General features: G+C 41.4%; 1 protein-coding gene across 1 annotated transcript in view; it reads right to left on the reverse strand.

Moving 5' to 3' along the window:
• Window positions 1-23,130, reverse strand: part of SPTLC3 (serine palmitoyltransferase long chain base subunit 3) — a 129,216-nt gene that overhangs the window by 16,711 nt on the left and 89,375 nt on the right. The window contains exons 7-9 of the mRNA XM_077812046.1: window positions 21,055-21,160; window positions 8,391-8,610; window positions 6,960-7,086 (exon numbers count right to left, since the gene is read on the reverse strand). Coding sequence (XP_077668172.1) covers window positions 6,960-7,086; window positions 8,391-8,610; window positions 21,055-21,160 — 453 coding nt within the window. The remainder of the gene's footprint in view (window positions 1-6,959; window positions 7,087-8,390; window positions 8,611-21,054; window positions 21,161-23,130) is intronic.

Consider the following 23,130-nt stretch of genomic DNA (forward strand, 5'->3'; position numbering starts at 1 on the left):
CTTTTGAAAGTCTTACTCTGTAAGCCTATTACTCAAGTTCCCTTGCTTGTTAGAATCAACAGTCCATTATTTTCTATGGACGCAATTCTGCCACATATAGGGTGAGGAGTACCTTACTCTGCAGGTGGTGCCATTGAAATCAGGATGATTACGTTCAGGGTTTGTTCTGCTTCAGCTTGAGTACGGGTGACAGAATCCAACCTGACTCGTCATCTGCTGCTGAGAAAATGGCTATGATGCAAGGCCCTATTCCAGCCAGGCACTTCAGCATTTTAAACACATCACACGTGGGTAGTCTCATTGCATTTAATGAGAATACTCAGAAGCTTAAAATCAAGCATGTCCGTAAGTGTTCTGCTGGATCAAGACCTAAGAGAAGTTCTTGCAGTTCATAATAAAAGACAAGAAGAAAATCTTAGGGAGCAATAAAGGGAAGTTCCATAATAATTAGAAACTAATGTAGTTCATCATAGCTCCAGTCCTGCAAGCCGCTGTGAGTGGGTGCTGGGGCCTGCCCACACAGAGCAGCTTGCAGCATTAAGGCCTCAGATTTGACAGGAGACGCTGACAGCCATATTTCGTTTTACAAAACATGAAAGGCCAGATTTTCAAAAGAGCTCAGCTCCCATTTAACCCTGGAAGCTCAGCTGTCAGGAGCTGAGCGAGCTCTTTTGAAAGTCTGGTGCCAATTGTGGGTGCTGAGCATTTTTGAAAATCTGGTCCTAAGTTTTTACAAAATCCAAGACAAATGTAAATGTTTCCAGGGATTCATCGCCAATTTTTAAAATAAACCTTTAAAACACAAAAACATATTCCCCTGCAGGTTTTGCAATCCAACTGTGCCAGCATTGATCTAGTACATGAGAACTCAATTCTGACTACAAACTACTTGTCCCATTTTCAGTTTCCAAGCAGAGAGAGAAATTGTGATACAAAGTTAAACCATAAACAGCGAAAGTCATTTGCATTTTAAAAATATCCTTTCTGTTTTAATAATCTCAGGTATTGTTTTGTAACATGCCTGAGGACAGTAGCTTCTTAAGAATATATTTTAAAATTAGACAGAGTCCCATAAAAGCATATAAAAAGGAATACTACTTTATTGTTAATGAATTATCACATACCAAATAGAAAAAATATGACTTTTTAAATGCTTTAATTAGCAAGTTACATCACTACATTTTATTCTTCATCAGTATGGAAACTGCTTTTGTTTGCTTGCAGTCTTAAATCTGTACACTTAGTGGTTCTATTTTTTTACCTATCAAATTTAAGTGTAAAAATATGCTTGTGGTATTCTCAATAAGAAAAAAAGGTCCAAGGTCACAGCTGGAAGGGGCTAGCATGGCTTTCTCAGACTAATCTTAGCCGAGAAGCTCTGTCAGTGCCTTATAGGCAAGTACGCATAGTATAAGCTATTATTAAAGATCACACAAAGTCCAAGTATCCTGAGCCAAGTGCAGGCTCATCGACAGGCTAAAACTGCTAAGGCAGCTGTTGAGTTTCCTGAGGTATCTCCAGTGGTATAATGAGAAGCCATGAAGAGAAGGTATAAAGAATATATATATAATCCAAACTATAAAGTGAATGTCATGGGAACTTCTGCTTCCCATGTCCCATATGAATGAAGAAGGGTATATTTGAGATTAAAAGGCAATGTAAGTTTAAAAGGGATAAAATGACTTTAAAAAAAAACAACAAACCACTGCAAACTAACCTATAGAACTCACCGCTGCATGGTATTAGTGAGGAATATAGTTACAGCTGTGAAAGGTTCGTACAGGGATTAGACACTTGTATTCTATTAGCAATTGTATTATATGAACTACAATAGAACATTTGCAGTTACTCTATCTAGGATAAAAATTGCAAATGCTGTGGGTCCTCAAGTTTTAGTGCCTGAACTGACATATAGGCTCAGGGAAAGGTTTCCTCCTCTTCAACTAAGAATGCTGTAATACTGCATAAATGGCCAGAGGCATTAGGGAATTTTTCACCATTTTCTGAATCCTCTGGCATAGGCCATTGTGGAGGCAGAATACTTAACTAGACGGACTATTAATTAGAGTGAGCCTGGCATTTCCTGGTTCGATTTGCTCAGTGAACAGGAGAAAATGAGGCAGAATGAAGGGTATGCAGTAATTTACTCATGGATTCTGTAAAATTGTTACAGGCCATCTAGTGTACATAAGATAGTCAAGAGATATTGGAGAAATGATCATGAAATGATGCTCGGTGGTTTCAGGACTCTATCAGAAATTCTGTGCCAGGTATTCATTTGTAGACAAATTTTGGGGGAGACCTTGTATTTCCTGCATTTCTTTTTAGTTACGTAAAGTGGGAGTTTTTGAATGATAAAATGGAACATTTCACTGAAAGTAAAACACACATTTTGCCAGTGGGTTCACAGCTATTTGCTAACAGTAGAGGAATGGTGAGACTCAGGGCTCCTGGGTTCCGTTCCATGTTCTGAGAGGAGTATACTGTACTGTGTACAGACTCTTCTGCTCCTGTCCCACCCAAGCCTGAAATCTTCTGCTTCTGCCCCTCCAATATATCCATGTCCCAGTTTTAGACCTCCCCTTCCCAACCCAGCCTGTAACCTCTTCTTAGTCCCAGTCTTCCCCTTCATTCCAATATCCTCCAACTCCATCCCCTCATCTCAGTCCGCTACCTTCCCACCAAACTCAAACAAGTCTCCACAGAACATGTGAAATGAAGATGTTTCAGAGACTCATATTTGGGTGGATTTTCACAAAGATGGCAAAAGACACAACCTTGACACCAGGATGACCTTGTGTTAAGTTTCAAGTCCTTGCTCCAAAGCATGGAAGTGTTAGAGCTACTCAATGAAACATCTATACATTGTTCTGCCCATGTTAAATATTCTAACATTTCCCTAACTTTCTTGAGAGAAACAACAGAACTTTTTTTGTCTAAATAAATAAATAAATTCAGCCATAGGCAGACACCTGGCATCCATGGAAAATTTCAGTCTGAAAGGCTGAAGTTTGGAAAAGTTATAAGAAACTGAAAACAGGGGCTTATGATGGAAACTGTTGGGCAACACTGACTGCAGATATCGATACCTGCAATGCCTTTAATTATATAGCACCACTGGTGCACACATGTATCTACTCAGACCCCCCAGTCATGAATCCATTAATTAGGTCTTGAAAATTCAAACCTTGTTTTCTTTTTCAACCAAGCATAATCATGCTAAAGCAAAATAACTGCAGAAAAAACAACAGCAGATCGATCATTTTGATACATGAGGAGGTAAACACAAACACTGGCTGCATTTCTGGGCTTTGATTACATCCAATGTGTAAGCACATTTCTCTTGCTCTGCTCCAAGTCAGATGTTTACCAGATCAAGGCAGAGTACTTTGACAACTAATGGAAGGCAGGGTGGAAGCCCTATAACTAACTTGTAAACCAAAACTGAGCAAAGCACTAGAAAATAAACTACAGGGAATAACCTGGAAGTTGCAAGGGACTGACTAAATGATCAAATTATGATCTGATTTCTATACATCTATTATTCTAGGATTCAGTGATGAAGACAACTGGGACAAATTTACTCATTTGCCACCAAGGTATTTCACTGTCTCTCTCTAGGTGAGTTATTCCATGTTAAGCTAGCAAAGATGTATTTTCTTTCCTTTTCAAAATACTTAATACATGTGTTGGCAGTTTCTCTAGATATCTGAGAGTCAGCGCCTCTCCACCTACAGGAATATCTGTTGGAAGGGAAACACTTTGTGAGGTTCTCCTTACAGAGTCTCCCCAAAACTATTCTGTGGGGAGTGGGAGCAGCTTTTCATTTAATGCAATGAATTCCATTCTCACAATCCAGCAGACCTGCAGGGAGAGGCCATCCCTCCTCACTGGCTCTGGAAGCTTCCCCAGTACAGAGGAGTCTGCGAAAAAGGTAATATGGCCTGAGGCCATGTTATCTTTCCTGGGTAATCTTCATAGGGCTGTTGGAAGACCCATACCCAACTTCACCCATTCCTCATGAAGACCCCATTCTTCATAGAGTTTTCTGTGTGGTCCTTAATTTGGGGTTGGGAAGAGAAACGTGTGCATAAAGGTGAATTACTTAACCTTCTGCAAGGGAGAGATAAACTCCATATGTCAATGGTTTCTTCCATTTTTGGATGTAGGGATGCCATCTTGTCTGAGCTGAGACTTTCCCGTCATGTGGCATGTTGCCCCATGAGGATCATTCAAAAATTAACAGCTGCTATTTTATATTATATTAATGCACAAGGGCCCCAGTCAAGATAAGGGCCCCGCTGTGCTAGGTGCTAAACTAACATCTAGGAAGATTCAACCAGAGCACGCTCTCTCCCCCTCTTTCTGTTTACATTCTGAGCCACAATCTGTGTTCCTGAAGCCAAAGCAGCATCAAAGCTGATGACCTGATGCTCAGTATATCTGTATTAAATGTTACAAGGCAAATTAAAATAAATTGCCAGAGCTAACAGAGATAAGCGAAGCAACTCAGTTTATGTAAAAATACAAACATTGTGTCACTAAATTACACTGCTGCTGACAGAACTTTTTCTGAAACTCTAATCCTCCAAATCACCTAGGTGTAGACAGCTTTAAAGGCTCTCTTTTGAACCCAGGTCTCCGATCAGCCTGCTCTACACTATATGCAGACTCATGTTACCCCAAAGCCATTTCTAAGCAGTTCTGGAAGGCTGAGATTAGAAATGCTCTACAGATATAATGCTTTACATACCGTATATTTTAGGCCCGAAAGACAAAACTCTTGAAAAGGGTTGATACAATATTGCCCTCTGTTGGCAAGCATTTTTATAAAACTGATTCAGAGGATTATATAATGTATCAGGACCATTTGAATGTACAGTAGGTAAAATACAAGGAGTACAGCGAGTCTCTTATAGGTTTCAGAGTAGCAGCTGTGTTAGTCTGTATTCGCAAAAAGAAAAGGAGTACTTGTGGCACCTTAGAGACTAACAAATTTATTTGAGCATAAACTTTCGTGAGCTACAGCTCACTTCATTGGATGCATGCTGTAGCTCACAAAAGCTTATGCTCAAATAAAATTGTTAGTCGCCAAGGTGCCACAAGTACTCCTTTTCTTTTTGCGAATACAGACTAACATGGCTGCTACTCTGAAACCTGTCAAATAAATTTGTTAGTCTCTAAGATGCCACAAGTACTCCCTTTCTTTTTGCGGATACAAACTAACATGGCTGCTACTCTGAAACCTACATAGATATTACTATCCCCAACGCTTAACTTTCAAATTGGAGAGTATAACAACAACTTCCTTAATCCAGTTTGGATTATTTGCCTAAATGACTAAAATATTGTTTCCCCAGCCTTCAGGCATCACAATGGAGTGTTTCTAGATTCCAAGTAACCTTAATTTTTGCTTGTGCACTGAAGCAAATTTTGGTATTTTGGGCCAGATTCTCCATTCCTCCTTTTCTGCACTGGCACCTTGCAAATGCTGGCCTGGGCCAGAGGACCCATTGGCCCCCGGTGCAATTCTAAGTAGCCCCAGGGCTGCTCTAAATTGTACTGGTTTGCAACAGCACTCTATGGGCCATTGCATCAGTACAAAATAGTTGCGAATAGCAGTCTGATGTGGCCATGCCTCTGTCAGTCTCCATCCCCAGCTTGCCCTCCAACCCAGGACTATGAGGGAGGGCCAGCAGGAAGTCACTGAGTAGATCTTCTCCAGTCAGGGACCCCTACTACAAGAAGATTCTACCTCCTTTATGCTGCTGAACCAGCATAAATGAACTGCTGTTCAGGACAACAATCTGGCTCTTCAAATATATGTTATACATAAAATTGCAAAATCCACATCATTGTCCCTAAACACCTCCAGAAAATTAAAATGCATTGGTACATCAGCTATTACCCCTGGGTTAGGACAAATTTAAGTCCTAGGAGCTTGGATATACTTCAGTAACATACTGCAGTAGTAGCAGATAGTTACATAACACAGTTGTTCTATAGTTTATATAGTGTACATTATACAGAGACTCTGATCCTTGGCTACTTAAAGTAGGTCCCCATCACAGAAGGAATACAAATAAAACGTATCCTCCATAAATGACATCAATATGTCTTTATTGCAGTTTCTCCAGAACCTGGGGACAAAGCATGTTCAGAAACAAATTTAACTTCAGGACACTGCAGTCTAGTTACAAATTGAAGTGTGACATTAATGTCATAATTTTAATAGTACCATCATGTACAGTGTCACACCTGGGTAGAAAGTCTATATCATGCTTTCAATCATTTGCTGTTTCAAACATTTACATTCATCAAGAATCTCATGTGGCAACCACCTCTATTGAGACAAGGCTGAGTTTGAAACTCCAGGAGTGGTCTCTAAGTAGTATTTTTATTGCAATATCTAAGTCCTTCAAGATGATTAATAAGAGATCCTCAGCTTTAATTCTGAACTCATGCTGTAAAGTCAATCATCAGATTTAAAGAGTTTATATCCTTTTCATATACATTTTTGGGAAGCTTATGTGGTCTTGCTAGAAAAGGCAATTGAGAGCAAGGGCTCCAGAGGGGCACTTTCATCTCTGCCACTGTCTTGCTCTGTGACCTCAAACAAGTCACCTAACCACTGCGTGCCTCAGTTTACCCAACAGCAAAACAGACATCTTCTTGCAGGAGTGTTGTGAAGCTTAGTTTGAAATGGCTTCCAGTGTACTCTGAGATCATTGATGAAACTGTGCATAAAAGTATGTAGCAGTATGATTAAAAACACCCAAGGGCATGCCAGGATGGATATGATAGACTGTACAATGTTAATGACTACATTTACACTGCCATTTTTACCATACTTTTCTACTGCCTTTGGGACCTTTGTTGTTGGAAGGTATTTTTTGCTCCCTGTCAGTACATGCTAAGATTATAAATAAAATGTGTGCAGTTACTAAAAGGGGTCTTACCTTGTGTTGTTCCGTCTAGTCCCATGACACATTTCATTGACCTAATGATCTGCTCTGCTACAGGTGGACACATAGATGTGGCATAAATAGCACTATGGGAGTGAGTTCGTAAAAAATCCACAAGTTCCTTAAACAAGTGAAACAAAATTTGAGTTAACTTTGAGTTGTCAGGAGAGCAAAACGCCTTCCCATCTACTGATACAGGTGAGAACCTACGGAGATCAAGGATATTTGACCAAAACATTTCATGACTGATTTATTTTCTTAATTGTTATTCAAAATCCATGGTCTGAAGAAATACAGGTGATACTTGGCAAATGTAGATCCTTTAAAATGTAAGCTATGCACCTACAGCTGAAACAAAGCTACAAACTAGAATACTACTTTGCTTATAATGAAACTCTTTACAGAAGGGGAGGCGGGAAACCTGGGCTCACTGCGGGACTAATCAACAAGCTGTATTTAAAATACAGAATTGTCCCACCTTTCAGAAGGATGACTGTGATGTGCAAATGGCAAATAGTGCAGTTTGTCTCCCATTACACTTAGCAGAAGAAAAGTAACCTTACTAGTGTCTGTATTCAACTTCACTGTAGTCTTATTAGTTTGTCTTTACTATAAGGCTGAACCCTACCTAGCAGTTCCATCAAAATCCATTGCAACTCCTCATTGCCACATGCTCTCCACTTTAACACACTCCTTCATCCTTGACACATGCTTCTGCATAAGCTGAAAATGAAAACAGGCCCCAATCATGCAATTGGATCCACCACCAGCCTGAACCCCTGCACCTGTGCAGAGCACTACAGACTTAAATGGGACTCGATGTGGGCATGGGGATTTGTGTTAGTGGCTCTGAGTGCAATTCTTAGGCCCTGATGCTTCAGTGACACATCCCCTGCTACTTACCTGAGCCAAATGACTTTATACAAACTAGGATAGGTCATAGGTAGGGGGCCTAGTTACAGGACATAAAGGCTTAAGGCCTTGTGTACACAGGAAAGTTTTACCAGTTGTACTGATATAGTTTACAGGTATAGTTATACTGGCATAATCCCAAACTGGGCATGCAAATCTGTACATTGAAGTATATTTAGCCACCCACAGCTGGCTGAATATCCCCAAGACAATGAACAGCAGCATTATTTATAAAGCCCTCCACCCAGATTTGGGACAAAAGTACCAGCAGCGCAGCAAATTACCTAATATGAATATCAAACAAAAATAAGAAAACTGAATATTTTACCCATCTCAACATGAAGAATATCTGAACAGCTCAATCATGCATTTGGGATCCAAACAGGAACGATGAATTCTCTATAATAGCACGACTGTATGGCAGATTATATGGAAAGGAAGCTATACATACCATACACAGATAAAATGACATTTGTTTTGGTGCCAAACAGAGACTAGAAGTTTTCTATTTACCTTCTTGCCAGCTATATATCCTCCAGCTGCTCCAAAGCTTTTGGTGAATGTACCCATCAATACATCGACATCTTCAGGGTCCATTCCAAAATATTCCACGACTCCCCGGCCGGTGGGTCCCACAGCACCAATGCTGTGAGCCTCATCCAAGTAGAGATAGGCTTTGTATCTCTTCTTCAAGGCGACTATCTCTGGCAGGCGCACAATGGAACCTTCCATGCTAGAGAATGAGAATTAGTAATGAATCTTTTAATCCCCCACTCTCTTTAAATATTAGCACTAAGGTACACATTATGGATGACAGGGTTACCCTGATACCACAAAAAGCCTCTTTAAAGCTCAAACCAAATTCGTAGCTCAAAGGAAAACTGGAAAGTCTTTATGCCCATTGCTGAGCAGGCAGTCACTCACAGGAGCAGTCCCAGTGACTTCCTCGGTCTTTTGCAAATTATCAGCCCTACTTCTGCATGCAGAAAAGAGAAGGGAAGGATTCAAATGACATGCTGGACTTTATCCAGATCAGCGTATATAATTCATTACAACCGCCCCACAATTAGAAGGTATTTGCCACTCTGGCCCCCACGTATGTCTATATGCCACTCTGACAACATTTACAGGTTGTAAAGGCAACAGATCCAGGCAGAATTCCCCCAGTGCAGGAGAAGTCTAGTGTAGCACAGGTGGGAGCCAGGGGCAGAAAGATTTCTATAGATGAGCTTCAGAGCAGCCCACTGGCAGGCGTGGGGAGGCTCCCTAACTTAGGGAAGACTTGGCCCTTGGAGAAGGAACAATCTTAAAATCATCTTTGACTCCTCCACTCCTAGTCTGTGTCTTTCAGGGGATGCCACACACAATCTAGCTCTGCACAGGAAAAGATCCTTAATATTTTATGTTTTTTCTCCTTAGTACAAGAGCAGAATTCAATATGCTGCATTGATGCTCTTGACACTCCTAGGGAAAAAAGGATAAGAAACCCATTACACTCTTGGTAGTTACTTCAATAGGGTAGGTGAACAGCAGGAATTACCTTGCAAGATGATGAACTCCTCAAGAAACAAATTAGAAATCCACTTTAACGCAAGGCAGTTTAGCTATCTGTACCTTTGCTGTGGACACTATTATGCCTTGAAAACCTGGGTGAGATTCCTAAGGAAGCTTATCACCAGATACCTTCAGATGTATTCTACAGTTTATTTTTACAGTCAGTTAAACTTGGTCTCTTGCACTAGCTGTGGTGAGGGAAAAAACATCTGAAAGTGCTAACATATTTCATACCAAAAACAAGGCGCTGTGTGCCAAGCAAAACCTACATTCTGTGGGGTGGCCCGCTGCTCAGGTGGGTCAAACTGGAAATCTTGATGCAGCTCCAGCTAAATTGAAAAATGGAGCCTGTTTCTGAATTAAATGTGCAAATGAGTAATACAGTCAGTACGGCCTCACAGACTTATTTATCTCGATATCAGTTTCAAACAGTTTTATGTTGCCCACACAGATTTTAGTATTTGCAACATGTAGCTGCACTGTACAAGTTATAAGGGAGAAAGTGGAGGTTTGGCAGTTCAGTAGGGGACAAGAGGCTTTTGGCACAGAGGAGGCTTTTCATGATTTTGGCCTCTTTTCTTTCCCTAACTCTCATGGGCAGGGTTGTAGGTAACTTGAAAGTTTTGGGAGGGCTTGAACCTCTGCTCCCTAAATCTCGTTAACTCTCGACAATGAGAAGCCATCCCACTGTCCCTCTCCGAATACCCGACACTACAGCCAATACATAATAATACAGTGGACTTTGCATTACTTCTGTGTTGCAGCTAAAACATTCAGGAATGTAACAGTATTTTCACATAGCCCATGCTGATCAATGAGGGCAAATTATGCCACTGTGAGTTATTGTTTCAGGGTGTCTGCAGACTCAGGAAGACACTCTGCATTTGTTTACATTTGGAAGTTTATTTCCACAGCTATAAGGGCTAAAATCTTAATTTAAAAGTAGAAAATTTATATTCCTCTGCGTAATTCTACAGCAAAAATCATGTAATTACTGAATCCTGGAATACAGCGAGCTTGGTTACATTCCCTCTCCTGATATATGACTGCCAGGAGATTTTAAATGTGAAGAAAATTTGATGGAATTGTTTTCATACAGTATAGCCTAATGATGTGTAAGTAGCAGTTAATTGTTTTTAGTCTAAATAGGTTAGTGAAACAAAGAACCTATTAGTGATTATTTAAATTCTGGGATGAGAATATATATATGTGGAAGAACTGGGCCAGAGCCCACCAGAACAACGAAAGGCCCAGTTCTTCCACAGAATGGCCAGAACATAGGCAGTTTTACTTCAGGTTTCCCTGCATGCTGCCCTGCTAATGAGTCTCAACTTTCCCTCGGTGGGACCAGCTCTAGAGACAAGAGACCAGTTTGGTTTCTGTACCCATTCTATCCTTGGCCTCTCTGCTGATCTTTGGTGATTGCGGAAGAAGGCTTGCGATGGGGACACCTCTCTACTTAGAACTAGACTGAGACCAAACTCATTTGACATAGGCCACCGAGCAGCCCTTATGGAAGGTAAAACTTCCAGTAAATATTACCCTGTGCTGGAGTTAAACCAGGGACCTAGAGCTGTTTGTTTCATTTTGGTAGTGTTACTCTTACAAAACGCTCAGGGTATTTCACAGCTCTGGAAGTCTGAAAGGAGTTTATGGAATCTTTAACATCTTTTTGGAGGGGCGGGGGGTTAAATTGTGTCATTGTGGCCTGACTGAGCAGTAGCATTAAGCGGTGCCATCCACTGAGCAACTCAGGGAGGGATTGTGCCTCATGGGCCCAGCGTGCAAGGGGCCGGTGCAGATTACACTATTCTTTAGGAAGGTGCAGGCACCTCCTCCTCACTCAACTGGTCTCTTCCTCTGTGAAGTAATGCGGAGGAGGTGGGTGAGACCTTGATTCTGCTTCCTTCCTGTTCCTTTTGCGGCAATGTGTACCTCACGAGAGCACAGGGACTGTAACAGTGACAGCGTCCCTCTCTTACGCTGCGCAATGTAGTTGCACGCCAGCTTCCCGCATCCCTCTCAGGGAGTCCCCACCAGAATCTGCCCCCAAATTAATCTACGAAACTGAACAATGAGTGCATGCTGTCAATGTCAGGGAAACAGGATTGGGGACAGAAGTCTGACATCACTGTATTAGTGCCTCAAACCCAGCCCAACTGGAATTTGTTCAAGTTCAGACCTGGCCTGGTGGAGTTTTATAGGATCCTTTTGGCCTATAACTTCTGAAGCTGTTTTCCCTCACACAGTACTCTGTCTGCAGCCCTCTGCTGTTCGCTCCATAGTGCATCGTAGGTATGGCGACCAGATGTCCCGATTTTATAGGGACAGTCCCGATTTTTGGGTCTTTTTCTTATATAGGCTCCTATTACCCCCCACCCCCGCCCCAATTTTTCACATTTGTTGTCTGGTCACCCTAATTGTAGGGCCAGTCTCCAACACAAAAACGACCATGACCTGCTCACGACACTGTTGTCCCCTGACCCAGTTACAACAGTTCAGATCTGTACTGCAGACAGGATCTTAACTGTGTTCTGTGTCAGGGCTGAAGCTTCGGTTACATGCAAAGTTTTTAGCTCTGCTACATAACTTGGTCACAACATGAATACGTCCCAGTTGCTCTACAATTCCAATGAAGTTTTAACCAGGCCACGAGACAAAAGTGTTGGAAAGAGGTCCCCCTACAAGGTTTGTACAGGACACAAATGGTGTAGTTTCTGACTCACAGAGTTCAGGTCCCAATTCAAATTTCATCGTAGTTAATGGGATTCTTTCCATTGGCTTCCAAGAGCTTTGGAGCCTGGGAGATGGCAGACACATGTCACTGTAGGTCAACTAATCCTCTCTCTCTGGCAATGCAGGTTTATTCTATACAGCACACTGACAGCATGTCATCCAATTTCATTTTAGAATTCTCAGGCAACTGGGCTTCTATCATTTTTCTTGGTAGAATGAGGCATTTTCCATAGCCTTATTCATTGCACTGTCAAGAAGATTGATTTTACTGATATTCAGACTGCCATTTCCCCTTCTTAATTTCATCTCACAACTCCTAGATATGCCAGCATGTAATACCCTTCCAATCGCTGTAGATTTACTCTAACCCTTCCAGTATTTGAAGACTTATCATATCTCTTTCCTCAGTCATTGCTCAGATTACATATAAATCTTTCCTTATAAGTCAATCCCTTTGGCCCCTTGATCATGTCTGTCATGGGTCTTTAAACTCCTTTCCTCTGATCCGATATACAACTAGATACATGCAGTGTATTCATGTTGATCTTGATCTTCCAAAATACACACATTAAATCTTAATCTTTGCTTTTAGCATTATTTTCTTTGGTAAATTTTGTCACAGTGCGGCATTTAGGAGACTTGACGCAGACTTCTCTATTTTGTGGTTTACAGCAACCGTTTAAAAAGTCAAATAAATTACAGTATTTTGAAACGTTAGGAAGCAGCCATTGATTGATTAACCCCTTTTTGTTGGTCTCTGGCCAGTGATGTAAAATGTTACCCCTTTGGACTTAGGGGCTGGCAATCACCTAATAGCAGGATATAAAAAATTGCCCTAATAGACTGCCTAGAGTACTGGCACTGAATCACAAAAAAACCTCAAGTATACATGGAAATGCACTGGACAGCGTCCAAGCGATCAGAGAAATATGACCAAGTCAAATTAAAATGAAAACGGAAAAAAGTTTGATGAAAAACAATCGGTTTTGACCACTGTATATTGCCCCTCAATTGTTGCCTTGGGCCTTGGCCCATCTGACTTATAAGTAAATATGTTACTACGTAGCACAAATATACCAGAAACTGAACAAGAATGCAGTAATTGACTGATCCTAAACTGAAATCAGTAGAAGCCAAGGAAAACACTAGCTAGAATTTAGATAATAGAGACATGATTTAGCAAGTCAGTTTAATTTCTGCCATGGACTCTGCCAAAACTTGTTCATGCTTTTGTACTGAGGATTGATGGCCACGTTGTCTCTCTCAGCTTGGACTGAATATGGAATAAATTTACTCTCAAACTAGTCCAAGTTAAAAGCCAGCTTTCATTAATAGTTACATTTACCTGTGCTGAGCTTTCCTTTTCTGAATGTCAAATAAATTTTAAAAACTGAAATGTTTTCTCACTGTTTATTTGACACCCAGCTTGGGTCCTTTATAAGCTGTGGGCCAAATTCTGCATTTACTTATCCCCATGCAAACTCAGTGGGCTATGATTTTGAAACACCAGTCTGATTTTTCAACACCACACTGGCTCGCAGTAGTTCTTTTCAACTTTTGCCAGTTTGGTAAGTCAAGGTTCATGTGCAGTGTTGCTGAGTAGGATAACTCTTTCACATACCCTTAACATACCAGTGAGCTTGCAGGAGTGAAAATGAAGGCAGAATTTGACCCTTGATATTGATCTCATCAGTGTGATATATTGCCATTCCGCCCCCCGCCCCCAAAGGGGAACGTTACATCCATGCAAAAAGATGCCAAGCCAAACTTGTAAATCAAGATACTTTAACTTGCATTATGGATCTGACCAAGTGATTTTAATTCTATATAATAGTTATCAATGATGCTCCATTTCTTTAGAAACCCATTTAAGAAAGCAGCATATGACCTTACCAAGATAGATACTTTAAAGAATTCTCCCCTCCTTCTCAATGCTTTGTGTAAGAATGCTGATTTACCAAATGTCAAAACTAAAAAGAACTAAATCTAGCCTACCCAGGTAGTGTAAAATCTTACTGCTACTTCAAAATCAGAGCCCAAGAAAGGAAAGGGTCAGAAGGAGAGAAAACAGAAGCTCAAGCTCATATAAAATGAAGAATTTTAGTATGTCTTCCCTCACCCTTCTTTTTATGTTTAAATGTTATTACCAATATACTGGACTGATTTTGGTCTGCTAATATGTATCTAGCAATATTGAATATATGGAGGTTACTTCCCTGTAACTGGAGGTTCTTTGAGATGTGTGGTCCCTATCTGTATTCCACGTGTGATCCCAAGCAAAGAGATCCCAAGAGGGTGTTCCCCACTTGGTGAAGATCTCATTCAGAACAGAATTGCAACTCTCCCATTCATGGCCCATGGAAAAGTGTCTGCTGAGACTGTCTGCTTGGGAGTTGTGCGCACTTGGTAGTTATCTTGCTGAGAGGGTGATGTGGTTTCTGATACACCAATTCCAGAGGATGACTGTCTCTACACTGGGGGGAGGAAGGAGATCTTGTTCCCATCCTTTCCCCAATTTGGACTGTCTCTGGATTTGTCCACCAGGCAAGAGAGGCCATAACTTTGGCTGGAATTGCTACTCTAGCATTGAAGTTGTCTTTGGTGAGTAAATGGACTGAAGCCAGGTTTGTAGGCCGTGGAGGTGAAGCCTGGTGAATGGTGTTACATGGCCACATTAGGACATATGGCTTAGGAGGGAAAGACAGGTTCTGACCATAGTCTGAGATGTGAGGGTGATCTATTTTATCAAATCACCCCTGATACGGAAGTTTTCCAACAGGAAATAGGCACTTGCTGTAGTCGAGTCCAGAGTCGCACTTATGAAATCTATGGCCTCGTGAGAGTCAATGTAGATTTTTGTGGCTGACACAGATTCCCAGGAAAGACAGTAGATGGAGCAGGAATAGGGTCGCCAACTAGAATTCCCTGCTGGATCTGCATGTCTGGAGCCAGTCATCAAGATATGAAAAGACATGTGTGTCTTCTCATCCAAGCCATTACCATTGAAAGGACTTTTGTAGAGACCCTGAGTGCCATAGCTAGTCCAAATGGGAGCACTCTGAATTGGAAGTGGTCTTTCCCAATGAGGAATATGAGGATTCTTCAGTGGGACAGGTGAATGTCTATATGAAAGTAAGCATCTTTCATGTCGAGGGCCACAAACCTTGTGCCCCCTGTTCCAGAAAGGGACTTACTAATGCCAATGTGACCATGTGGAATTTTACTTTTTGGAAGAATACATTTAGTTGGTATAAATCATGAATTTGTCTCCAACCACCAGACTTCGTGGGGACCAAGACATATGGGAGTAGAATCCCTTCCCTTGATGTTAGGGTGGCACCCATTCTATGGCCTCTTTCTGGAAGGAAAGACTTTACCTCTTGATGAAGAACCTCCTTGTGAGAGTGGGTTCCTGAGAAGGGGCCAGGAATGGGGACTGAGTGGAGAGATGAAATAAAACTCGATTGTGTAGCTGTGGTGGAAGATCTCTAGTACCCATTTGTCTGTTGTTATTGCCCCTTAGTTATGAGCGAAGTGCGTAAGGCAGCAGACAGAGTTTTGGGGGCAATAAAGCATGGCATCAACGTCAGTATACATTCCTTCAGCATACCATCCAAAGAACTCCTTGGACAGTGGGCGGGGCGGGGTGCCCGTCTCAGAGGTGGGTCTTTGCATACTGCCTTTTGTGTGATGGTTCATAAGGGCACTGGTGATAGAATGCTTGAGGTGAAGGTTTGGACCTGTAGGTTTGCTTCTGATGTTTCCTCTTCAGGACAGGGGTATAAATGCCCAGTGTGTGGAGGGCTGTCCTAGAGTATTTCAGAGTGTGTAGAAATGGTCTTTTCATTAAAGAGGTTAGACTCCTCAAGGGGAAGATCCGTCATGGTTTTCTGGTTTCCCCTGGAGAACTTCAGAGATTGCAGCCACAATTTGTGCCTCATGACTATAGCGGTGGCAATGGCTCTAGAAAGGCAGTGTCAGCTGCTTCTATCGCTGCTTGGAGTGATGTACTGGCCATCAGCCCGCCTTGATCAATGAGGGCTTGGAACTGGGCCCTATCTTCCTAAGGAAGTTTGTCTTTAAAGTTTAGACATTTTGAATAATTCAAGAAATCCTATTTTGCTAACAGTACGTAGTAGTTAGCAACTCTGAAGTGGAGACTAGCTGATGAAAATATTTTCCTCCCCAAAAGGTGGAGGCATTTAGTGCTCTTGTCAGCTGGGGTAGTCGTAGCGTGCTGTGTCCTGGACCTTTCTGTAGCTGCTTGTGCCATGAAAGAGTTGGGTAATGGATGAATGAATAAAAACTCTGCTCCCATAGTTGGCACAAAATATCATTTTTCAACCCTCTTCAGGGAGGGGGCACAGGAGGGAGGGGTATACCACATAGGTCTGGCAAGTTCCAAAACAACCTGATTGATTGGCCTTTCTAGGGTGACCCATCCAGAGGGCTGGATGTTTATCCAATAGACCATGCTGCGTGTCCTGGACCTCCTCAGAAGGTATCTGAAGCTCAGTGGCGACCCTCTATAACAGCTCCTGGTACTGCTTGTGGTCACTGGGCAAGGAAGGGGATGATGGAGCAACTTTCTCCTCAGGTGAAGAGAATGGCACACCCATTTGAACTGCAGAACCAGTGGATCCAGCTCAGCTTCATTTGGATGGAGCTGGTTGTTACTCGTTGTGGGAGACGGGCCGGTGTGATTCTTGCACAGATCCAGTACGTCTGTTATGCAGATTCCAAAGGGTCCCATTAGGCTAGTAAAAAGGATTGACTGATGGGGGAGGTCCCCAAGACATAGGGTACTAATGGTCCCCTGAATAGCCATAACCTGAAGGAAGTGGATGGTTCCAGTACCTCCTGTGGGTTCTGTCTGGGCTTATTTCCGTTGGGTATGGTGGGAGAAAAAGTCTTGTCTGGAGCCTCAGATTTGTTTGACAAATTAATAGATTCCTGCTCTACTGGTGGTGCCATCTGTACGAGTGGGAGGACGCTCTGAGCTGTGCATGCAGTAGGGGGCGATCCTTTTCTTCTCAAGGTGATTTTTTTCAGGCATAGGGATGTCTCTAAGGAGGATTGGGCCTGTTAGGAATATTCTACTGTGAGGCAAAGATTTTGGTTCTTCCTGCTGTTTGGGAAGCCCCTGAGGAGGGGACTGGCGGATCCAGGGCCTCCAACAGGGTATTCAGAGAATGCCACATGGAGTGCGTTGGAACCATTGAATGGGGTCCCAGAGTGGAGGTCTCAGACAGGCCTGGTGGGTACTGGTCTTTTGGTTTGTGGGATGGAGCCAGAACCAGTATGGTCAGATCATTTTTTCTTTGCCTTCTTGAATGGCAGGTTTATGTGGAACTAACTCCTTATGACCCATGTGTGATGACTCACTTGACTTGGACCAAGATGGGTAGAGATCCTTTTTCTTAGAGGCAGATCTGGATGGGGATCTGTCCTTATATCTATATGGTCATGTCCCCTATTCTCATGAGAGGGTTTCTCATGCTTAAGAGTTTTAGCCTCTGCTCCAGAGCTCATGCTTGGAGAAGTCCTGCTCACAGTCTGAGGGTGTCTCTCCCTAGCCTGGATCCGAATGAGGCCTCATGACCTGCTCCCATGAGGTGCTTCAGCAGGTGGAGCACTTGTCTTTCACTAGTTTGGAGAGGGAAGGAACAGCAGCTAATGCCCTGGGTGAGGTGATAAAGGCCGTGCTGGTGGTTTTTTGTGGATGGAGGAGGAACACGGGGAGGAGACACAATTCTCATACCCTGGGACTCTTGGCATAGTTCTTCTCTACATGGAGAAGCTTCACGGGGCAGGGAAAACTAAGCTCACTATACTAACTGTAAAACAACACTAGAATATTAAGTCTAAACTAAAAAAAAATTACTAAAACTATTTACAAATTGTTTTTACTGATATTAGAATAGGAAGATTGAAGTGGACACAGAATTTTTGTTCAGGCCAGGAGGTGGTAAGAAGGAACTCAAGAGATGTTTGCCCTGCCCTTTATATCCTTACTTCAGAGCATGAGGAGGACAACTACACATGTGTGGACCAATGGACTTATGAAAGTTCTCCAGACTCAGGCATGTGGTATGCATGCATACTCATCCGTACAATACACAAAGGGACCATCACTCGAGAAGAACCAGTCCTTCATGGACAGGTCAACTCTCATCCAATATTGCATCTAGCCAGTTATGCAATGGTATATCGTGCTGGCAATGCGGTAGGGATTCCTTCTCAACCCAGTACAGAACTAGTTTGCCATCTGAACCATGAGTTTCGATTTCTTATTTGCCTACCTCACAAGTATACAATAAAGATTTTAAAATTAGCAAATGTTTGGACTAGTTTCTGATGAGATGCTATAAGAAAGCTAAGTATTATTATTACTCTTATTGTATACTTTTTGCTTGCACAGATACAAAGGCTATTAGTGGAAATAAACGGTCCAGCACTTAAAAAAACAAAACAAAACAAGAGATCCCAGGTACAGTATTTGACTCCATGTCCTCCTATGCAGACTTTCTTTGACAAACACTCAGCCCTAGTCTACACTGGTTGGCGGCTGGGGGGGATCGATCTAAGTTACGCAACTTCAGCTATGTGAATAACGTAGCTGAAGTAGACGTATTTAGATCGACTTACCGTGGTGTCTTCAGTACGCTGGAGTACAGGAGTTGATGGGAGAGCGCTTGGGGGTTGATTTATCGCGTATAGACTAGATGCGATAAATCGATCCCCGCTGGATTGATTGCTGCCCGCTGATCTGGCAGGTAGTGAAAACATACCCTTAGCAGGTGCCACAACAAAGTTAGGATTTTTAGTGGATACTAAGGGAGATAGGTGCCCAAATCCCACTGAAAGTTAGTGGTTGTTGGGTGTCTAACTCCGTAGGCCCCTTTGAAAATCCACCCCTGCAAAGAATTTTGAATCAAACTCTGTCTCTGAAGTTTTACATGGTGTTATTGTGCATAGCAACAGAAAGACACATGGCTCTTCTGCTTTCTTCAAAAAGAAAATTATCTGTGAATACTAGTTGCAGATCTAAGTAAAACTAATGCTCAGTGTCCCATAAAATTGGAGATTGAGTAAGTGACACATGCCAGAGCAAGTTAACATTATGGGTCTGTGCAACTGCTCACTTTAACCAATACATCCATGACACAAAGGTACCTTCACTTTCTCTGGTTGGTGCACATCCAAAGTAAAGGATTTAAAAACTGAACAAAATACAGCAGCTAAAGGGTTTTCTGTAGGCCATGTGACTGGCAGGAGTATTTGTCATTAAAATGTTGGTGGTCCACTTAATTTCTGCATGATCAAAGTCCTTAAAATGTAACTTTCTTTTAGCTGTGCAGAGCTATGTTTATTTGCAGCTTTTTTCTGTTTATTCTGATTAAAGGGAGATATCCAGCCTGCTTTGGATCAGCTAGTCTGCTGTTAAACCTGCGTGACTGGTGTTTAGATGAGGGCTGACTTGTTCTCTGCAGAAGCTGGAACAAGTTATGCAAAAAGAACATGCTGATGACTATGAAGTTATGACAACATGAAAAAAGAAAAGGCATAATTATTAGAGCTGTGCAAGTAACTGTTTTTTTTTCTTTTTTGCTTATGATCTGAAAAATAAAAAAAGTCATTTTGGGTCAACTTGAAACTGAATTTTTTCAGAAGTTCTGGCAAAATGAAAGGTAAAAAAATTTGTTTCAAGGTGGTTTGGCATTTTTAACTGTTTTTCTTTTCTAAAAAATAAATGCAAAGCAACTCCCTTGTAAATCTAGCCTGAAAAAGCAAAAAACATTTTTTTGGCAATGGCATAATGAACCATTTTAATATTTCTATTTTTTTTTCCCCACTGAAAAAATTTGCCAAAATTGACACAAATTTGTGAAATGTTGCGGTCAACCTGAATCTCCATTTTTCGGTGAAAAAACTTTTTACCTAGCTCTAATCCTAATTAAAAAAATATCTTGCTCAGGATGACTAGCATTAATTATTCAAAAACCATAAATTGCTGCTACTCAATGCGGCTGTATTTCAGTGATGGATAATGTGATCCTTGTGTGCAACTTTCAATATGGGTTTGTAAATCACTTTGGCTGAAAGGATGCTGTATAAAATACACTCCTATACAGTTGCAAGGTATTATTACTATGCATCATACTAGACAGACCCTCAAAATTGCCTCTATTACGCATTGCCCTCTTATACTGGGGTATGGGTACCACTACTCTATAACTCTTTACATCCCAATTTTGTACCCACAACCTGAGTGCAACTCCACTGGACATTGATTACTGGAGATATGCTCGTTTGACTAAGGCTGAATTTGGTCCTAAATGTTTATTTTCAACTGTTTGCGTATAAAACCGGCATGCAAAATGTATACAGTACCAGTTCCTCTACTGTTTCTCAATTCATCAATGTGTAACAGAGAACTCTAGAAAGCTGTTCCATTGAATCACCTTGGGGCAGAAAGTCAGCTGTTGTGAATTGTCACAGCTCCATTGACTTAAGTGAAGCTACAACAATTACACCAGCTGAAGATCAGCCCTTTGCATTTATATAGCATACCCCATCCCAAAGGAAAGTGCTTTGCAAACCAGTATTCAAAATCCCACACAGGGACCACACTGGAATTACTTCTATTTACACTAGGGCTCAGGTTGACTTTCAGGATTTATATATAAAACACTGACACTGTCTTTACTGCCTTATTACTGTTAATATTGCAGACCAACAATTTTTAGTAAGACCACTGAAGATCCTACATGAGCTGTGAAGCAATTAAAAAAAAGACATTGAATTTCTTAGGCAATCCCAGTGTTACGTCTATTAAATTCCTTTATAATACAAAGTACTCACACATTTGTAAATGCCTACATACCTGTAAATGCCCTCTACTAGGATGAGAATTTTTTTCCATGCTCTGCGACTTCGAGGCTGCCCATATGCTATTGCATCCCTCAGTAATTTCTCTAGGCTCTGCATGTCTTTATTTAAAAATAAAAGAAAGGAAAAAAACCAAGTATTAACATAAGGGGCTTTAAAAGGAAGTTTTAAGTTCTTTCTGGCCACTATTTTTTTTTATAAGAAATCGACAGTTAGAGAAATGTCTCCTAAATGCACACTTCTGTTGTACAAAGGCTACATGCCTAATATTTGATTTAATTTGCCTGAATTTAATCTTGTGATAATATAACCAGAAGAGCTTTCTGCAACTATGCACCTCAACGGAGAAAAACTTTTCCTTTAACCATTAGAAACTCTCAGCTTCTCTATCTGAAAATAAAACTGAAACACTTTTGTCAGCTCCTGATTTTAACTGTCTATAATTCTTTAATTGGACTGAAGAAATGCACAGCATCCGGAAGCTGTAGTATAGTGAGCTTCACAGGGGGAGATTTTCAAACAAGCCTAAGGGATTTAAGAGCACAAGCCCTACTGAAAGTCAATGACACATGAAAATTTTCCCCTACAAGTGCAAGTTTGTTGTTATAAAATCTACAGGCCAGATCCTTAATTAATATAAATCACCTTAGCTTCCTTGACTCCTATGGCGGACACTGACGGACAAAACCTGAGGATCTAGTCCAGTAGTTTTCTGATTATTACAATTAGGGACAAAAGAGGAGATTAAGTAGACAAAAAGATTATAATTTGTATGTATTTTGCTTCCCTCCACCAGCACTGTCCCCTTTCACTAAGGGCACGTCTACACTTACAGTGCTGCAGCTGACTTGATGCTCTATGCTGATGAACAGAAGCTCTCCCGTCAGCATAAAAAAACACCCCTGCGAGTGGCAGAAGCTCTGTTGGCAGGAGAAGCTCTCCCGCCGACACAGTGCTGTGCACACTAGCACTTATGCCGGTGTCATTTATGTCGCTCGGGGGGTGGAATATTCACATCCCTGAGTGACATAAATTATGCCAACATAAGTGGTGGTGTAGTCATAGCTGTAGGCTTCAAATCTGAGGAGAGCGGAATCAATTACATAATTTTAAAACACAAAAGTAATCACAATGGCAATACACTTGTAACCAAAAAAAGTTAAGAGCGTTATATACAATAATTCAGGCTACAGGATCATGACAAGAAATAAATTTTAGAAGAGTAAATAGTATTGTGGTCATACTCTGCTGTGTTTAGCACAGTCATTAAAAACTGACATTTCACTGGTAACAAAACAGAACAGCTGAAAAGATATTTCATTATGATCAACACAGGCAAATGCCACAGAACTTTATGTTTATTTCATTTGAAATTCATTTAGCAGAATAGAGACTCGTTAAGCCTACTTCAGTTAAGCGGCTTTGGGTCAGTTCCAGCAAGAAGAGGAATCTTGTCCTTTACAAGAAAGATGGGGAGTGGGAAAAGATTAACGAGAGAGAGAGAGAGAGAGAGAGAGAGAGAGAGAGAAAATATGCGAACGGGTACAAATGCCCTGAAGGGACTCTGCTTCTTAGCCAAAAAGACACTGTTTGGCATTGATGAGGCTTTCCTTTGAAAGAAGCCTGAAGTCGTGTTAGAAACTTTGCTGCTTCCTCAGGCATTGGTTATGGACAATATGATGCCAATTAGATACTTTTTAAAAAGTAGAATGGCAGATGCCCAAGTACAAAAGAAAAAGAAAAGAACATACAAAGCTTAGGGCAGTACCAAAATTTGGCTCCAAATTGATAATTGACTGAAATCTGACTAATATTTGGGTTTGGATGAAACCTCTTGGAAGCTTTCAGAGTAACAGCCGTTTTAGTCTGTATTCGCAAAAAGAAAAGGAGTACTTGTGGCACCAATTTATTTGAGCGTAAGCTTTCATGAGCTACCAATGTGATATATGCCATCATGTACCAGCAATGCCCCTCTGCCATGTACACTGGGCAAACTGGACAGTCTCTATGTAAAAGAATAAATGGACACAAATCAGATGTCAAGAATTATAACATTCATAAACCAGTCGGA

This window comes from Eretmochelys imbricata, chromosome 3 (assembly GCF_965152235.1).
Source record: "Eretmochelys imbricata isolate rEreImb1 chromosome 3, rEreImb1.hap1, whole genome shotgun sequence".
Classification (NCBI taxonomy): domain Eukaryota; kingdom Metazoa; phylum Chordata; order Testudines; family Cheloniidae; genus Eretmochelys; species Eretmochelys imbricata.